The 5,904-nt window shown below is 32.5% G+C and overlaps 1 protein-coding gene across 1 annotated transcript; it reads left to right on the forward strand.

Annotated features, from left to right (window-relative positions):
• The first annotated feature begins 580 nt into the window (after positions 1 to 580).
• On the forward strand, positions 581 to 2,039 carry LOC131631196 (F-box/LRR-repeat protein 4-like). The gene is made up of 2 exons (XM_058901977.1): positions 581 to 769; positions 1,074 to 2,039. The coding sequence occupies exons 1-2, from the start codon at positions 581 to 583 to the stop codon at positions 2,037 to 2,039; spliced, it is 1,155 nt and encodes a 384-aa protein (XP_058757960.1).
• The last annotated feature ends 3,865 nt before the right edge of the window (positions 2,040 to 5,904 follow it).

A 5,904-nucleotide genomic window follows, 5' to 3' on the forward strand; every position in this document is an offset into this window, starting at 1 on the left:
GATATTCTAATGCATGCAAAATTATTTTATAAATTTTTATTTTGAATTATGTTGTAAGTAAATTTTCGTAACATTTACAAATTTTCTAATTCATTTTAAAAAGGTAAATTCTTAGATACCTGTGATAAGTAGTTAGGCACCGGTACCTTAATTAGTGTAAATTAATTAAAAAATTTAATTTATTTTAAAATAAAAATAATTTAAAATGTGACATGGCAATAAATAACGGTGTTTAATTGGATAAAGGTATTGGTACCCAACTAAACTCAAGAGTACCGGGGTGTTCACCTTAAAAAAAAATGGTAGAGTTTAATTAAAAATATTTATGTTTTAAATTGGTAAGTTATTTCGGTCAAAAAAAATTGGTAAGATATTTTCTATAAAATTGATTAGCATTTTAAAATTTAACAATTTTAAGTTTTATGTTTGTTACAATCAAATTAAAACAAAAAGATTACGTGGAATGATAAATAACGCAATACTTGTTTATTTTGTTTGGTATCTAACCTAATCCTTACGCTTTAAATAAGAGACTGCACCAGTATCAGTATTCCATAATCATTCATTCAGCTTGATGAAGATGACGAAGAAGAAGAAGAGTTCTTCTCGACCACTATCGCCATCTGCCCTTGCTATGAAAAAGAAGAAGAAGAGAACTTGTGTCAAATCTTCACAACAACAACATTCACTTGAACGTGAATTTTACTTACCAGATGAATGCTGGGAGCATATCTTCACATTCCTCATCAACCCCGTCCACCCGATTGAAGTCTTCACATTCCTCAACGACCCGATCCTCATGGACAATGACGGCATAAATAAAAGTTACTTTAATTCACTATCTCTAGTCTCAAAACAATTCCTCTCCATCACCAACCGTATCATATTCTCTACCAGAATTTATCATCGACAACTTCCTTTTCTCCCTAGTTTCTTTCGTAGATTCTCCAACCTTAATTCACTTGATCTCTGGTGCGGTGGCTCCCATCATCTCGATGCCAGCATTGCCTTGACTCTCCGTGACAAACCAACATTGAAATCTTTATCTATCTATTGCCGGGATTGACTTAAAGGACGCAAACTACGTTACTTCATATTACATTGATTCCTTCGTGAGTTTGAAGGGCTTGAATTCTCTTAAGTTCTGGTATTCGCGAATATCGGATGATTTGCTTTATTCTATTGCCAGAGAAGGTCTTCCTTTGAAGAAGTTTGTTCTTGAAAGTTGTACCGGTTATAGTTACAGTGGAATCTATGGTTTATTATCCAAATGTCATGGGATACAACATTTGGGTCTCCAAGGTGTTGATTTTTTAAATAATCATCATGTTTCTCAGTTGTCTTTGTTTCTTCCTGATTTGGTATCTATAAACCTTAATGAATGTTCCAAACTCACGGAATTAGCTTTGTTTGCATTCATTAAGAATTGTCATTCACTTGGTGAGATATCAATGGAACGCATATATACTAAGATAAAGAATGTAGAAAATGCATATACTTTGAAAGATTTTGATGTCAATCGTCAATTGAAGTTTCTACGTTTTTCTGACAATTCATTTATAAACAACGAAATTATCGTATTGTTTGCTTCTATTTTTCCCAATTTGCAAAGACTTGATTTGAGTTACTGCTATGACATATCTGGAAAAAGTATTTGTCAAGTTCTAAGTAAATGTTGTAAGGTTAGACATCTGCACTTGGCCGGTTGTAAAAAAGTGAGACGAATTAAAATGAACTTTGTAGCTCCCCAACTAGAGTTGTTGAACTTGTCTGGTACAAGTGTTGATGACAAAACACTCTATGATATTTCAAAGAGTTGTTGTGGGCTTTTGCAACTATTAATAATATGTTGTAAACATGTCACAGAAAACGGAGTGATGCGTGTGGTTGAAAAATGCAAACAGTTGAAAGAGATTTGTTTGGGATGTTGTGATAAAGTGAATGCTGATGCTCTTATTTCAATGCTTTCATCAAATCCTTCGTCAGAAAAAGTTAAATGCTCCGGTAAAATTCGGCTGAAGTTTTTATTCTTAAACTAGTGTCTTACCCGTGCGTTCGCACGGGTACCCGTTGTTTTCGCGCATTGTGATTGAGAAAAATAAAAGATATTAATAAAAGATTAAGTTTTGGGTAAAATTGAAAAAGTTATATTTTATTTGACAAATTATAATGAAGGAAAAGTTTTAAAATCGCAAATTCACAGATTATAATGAAGAAATATTCAATCAAATTATATAATTCAATTAGTGATAACTATTTAATGTAATTAATTAAACTACAAACTATTAGCCCAATCTCAAACTATCAGTTAAGGAGAAACGATTATTTTTGGCTAGCTAAGAAGAAAATTAATTATTTTGGCTCAATTATAACTACAAACTATCATCCCAATCTCAAATTATCAGCTCTCTCTTGTAGACCAATGAGAAATCATTACAAACTCCATTTATAATAATGATTCATTCAAAATACATAATTAATAGAAAAATACTTTGATCACTTACTTCATGTCCCCGTTAATATTCATTATTTTGATAAGTAACTTCATATTCCCGTTAATATTTCAAATTTCTTCCCGTTAATTTTTAATATTTTGATTAGTAACTTCATGTTCTTGTTAATATTCATTATTTTGATCAGTAACTCCTTGTTCCTGTTAATATTCATTATTTTGATCAATAAGTTCGTGTTCCCGTTAATATTCCAAATTCGTTTCCGTTAATATTCAAAAAAATTATCAGTAACTTAATGTTTCTGTTAATATTCAAAAATTTATCAGTAACTTCGTGTTCCTGTTAATATTCAATATTTTGTCAATAACTCCGTGTTCCCGTCAACATTTATTATTTTGATCATTAACTTCGTGTTTCCGTTAATATTCAAAATTTGTTCCCGTTAATGTTTAAATTTGGATCAGTAACTTAATATTAAAAGAAAGTAACAAATATTAAATACCGCTCTGTCCATGAATAGGCGTGGGAATGGTTGGAATTACAAAAAATAGTATAAACCAAAATTTTCATGATTAGGTTTGATGAACATGAGAATGTGAAAGTATGATCGGTTATATATACTAATGATAAAACAGTTTGGGAATGTGGAAGGTGGAGGGCTTGGAAGGCAGAAGGGTTGGAAGTTATGGATAGAAGAATAGAAGGTTGAGGCTGCTGATGTGGAATATTGTGGAGACAGCAGCTGATGTGGACAGTCTCAATGATCAAGAAATGGTAGACTCTTCTTATATGATAGATATAAGAAATTTTTTGTTTTTAGATTTGTTTCTATAAGAAATGACTTAATTTTTTAAAATTCCAACTTACAAATATGTATTTAGTCGTCATTTTGTCACGATAATCCTCTAAATATAGTTAGATTTTTATACCATGTTTTAAATTTTGATGTTTTTCTTTACTCTGACGTAGAGATGTGGTCTAACAAAGTGTGCTCCCTATCATGATCGAATGACATGTGCAGATGTGTTTGTAATTCTGCATATTATATATATAAGAGGTGGTTCCAAATAATTGTGTAATTTTGGTGTTTCATTTTTAGGATTTCAAGTGATGCAGTAGTCATATAAAACAAGATTGAGTGACTTAATATGAAATTAACAATAGTGTGAATGAATGAGACTTACTACTAATTCTAATGAATGAAACTAGCATTTGCTTGTTATGAGTTTCATAGAGGGTCTAGTGGATTTAGGAATGAAAATATATACATCTTTACATCAAGAAGGTAGGTAGATTTGAGGGAGATTGGGAATTGGAGAAAGAATTAGTAATATTTATTTCTCAGTGTCATCAAAGAACTATAGGATACTTTAATGTGGCATTAATTGATGCTACAAGTATATTAATTAATTTGAAGAGGAATGAGGTGGAGAGAACTAATGGAATTATGATTTACAATGTCCATTCATTTTGTCTTAGCAAAAAAGAAAAGAAAATATATTCTAAAAAAGTGTTTTCCATTCACCACAAGTGGTCTTGCCTCAGTTGCAGACAAAAATTAGTAGAATGAATCTGTTTCTATCAGTAGTACTATGCTAGACTGAAAAAGTTAAATTTCTCTGTTGAATGCCACTGGGAGCATATGTGATTCATAAGACTAGAGTATTTGACAAAAACATCGGTAACAACAAGGAACAAATATGCAAATTACATAACACGGAAAATGGAAATTTTCATTTGAGATTATCCCAATTATTGGAAATGGAAATCATGCCAATGTAGTTATGTAGTTATGTGACAGATATTCAGATTGTCCATGTTTAGAAATTCAAGTCCCGAAAACCTTTTAACTGATTTTGGCTTCTGTTTCCCATTTGGTCTTAATTATACAAACTTGTGTAAATTTCTCACTGGAGAAGGAATAAGATGCATATACATATTTCTAGGTAGAACTTTTCAGGTTATATATTTCTTGCTTTGAAAGTGGTTATAAGTCTATTGATTATATACAATGTAGGTATATGGGAAAGTTCCTTATAATCCACCGTCTAAGTTACTTTTTGGACAATGGAATTTTCATTGAAGGATAATCAACTTGTCAACCTTTTGTGCTGTTCCGTTGAGAGAGCACTGACACCAGGAAGCCAGGAAGCCGTACTAATGCGTTTTGCAGTGGTTTTAGTTCCACCAGTTCCATAACTTTCTCAATAAACATCTGCAACCATTAGTCAGTTTCAAACCTAGCAACATTCATGTTAGAATTTATGGAAAAGAATTTGGTGATTCAGGTATTAACCTTCTGGTTTCAGCATTGATCTCGGGGGAGAATCGGAGCCATGCTGAATAGAGCAAAGATTCATGGACAGTAACATGAGGAGAGTGGATATCATTTTGCTCACAGTACCCAGAAATTCTTGCAAAGGTTTCTTGAATCTTAAGATATCCAGAAATTCTGATGTCCCCGCTGATATATCCACCAGTTTTTCTACGAGCACATCCATCAGATTTGTTTTGCCAGCCCCAGTCACACCCATCAAAGCAGTAAGAACACCTGGTCTAAAAGCTCCACTTACACCCTTCAAAGTAACCAACTTATCCTCAACAAAACCCCGGTTTCGCATTTCCTGCAAGTTCAGTTCAAGTATTTGATAATCTTTTCTTCACAATAATACTTTGAAACTTAAATATGATATTTTGCCACTATTAGGGTAAAAACTTTTTACACTGACACCGTATTAAAATTAAACTCTATTTTATTCGGCTTCTACATTACGTGTGGCATGTCCACAGGATATGTTACTTCTTCAAAGGTGATTGAATGTTCAAACGGAAGAACCGTTCCTCTTTTCCTACAAAGACTTGTTGTTCCGGTATCCTTTGTGTACTTCAATACATTAGTTCTATTTCTGCTTTGAGATTCCTCTGGTATAACAGTTTGATGCTTCCCAATTGCTGCATGATTAATTATGTAGAATTAGTATATGTGTTTGTCTGAACAATTTTTATTATGCATTTAAGAAGACACTCACGATTCAAGAAAGTGAGAGCAAGGATATATCCGAAGTTGAATAGGAATGTATATCCGATCAAAGCACCAACACCTATCCAGTACCAATATGACTCACTAAAGAATCTGCAAGATTTCAAAACTTCAACTCTCAGCGGCTCCGTTGAGTTAGGAAGAACCTTTCATCAGAAAAATGTATCATAACATCATTAACATCCAAATAGAACTCGATACTCTGGAGTTTACAACACTAACATCCATTGGGCACGTCTAGACCTCGGTAATACATTATATGATTTATATGTTAAGGAATTCATAGAAAATGAACCAATAAAATAGTAAAAGAACTTACATGTTTCCAGCTATCCCCGAGGAACTCATTATTTACAATTGCATTTTGTGCATACATAATAGGTGATATCCAAAATCCCCATATCCACCCTT

Source organism: Vicia villosa, unplaced genomic scaffold (genome assembly GCF_029867415.1).
Source record: "Vicia villosa cultivar HV-30 ecotype Madison, WI unplaced genomic scaffold, Vvil1.0 ctg.000790F_1_1, whole genome shotgun sequence".
NCBI lineage: Eukaryota > Viridiplantae > Streptophyta > Magnoliopsida > Fabales > Fabaceae > Vicia > Vicia villosa.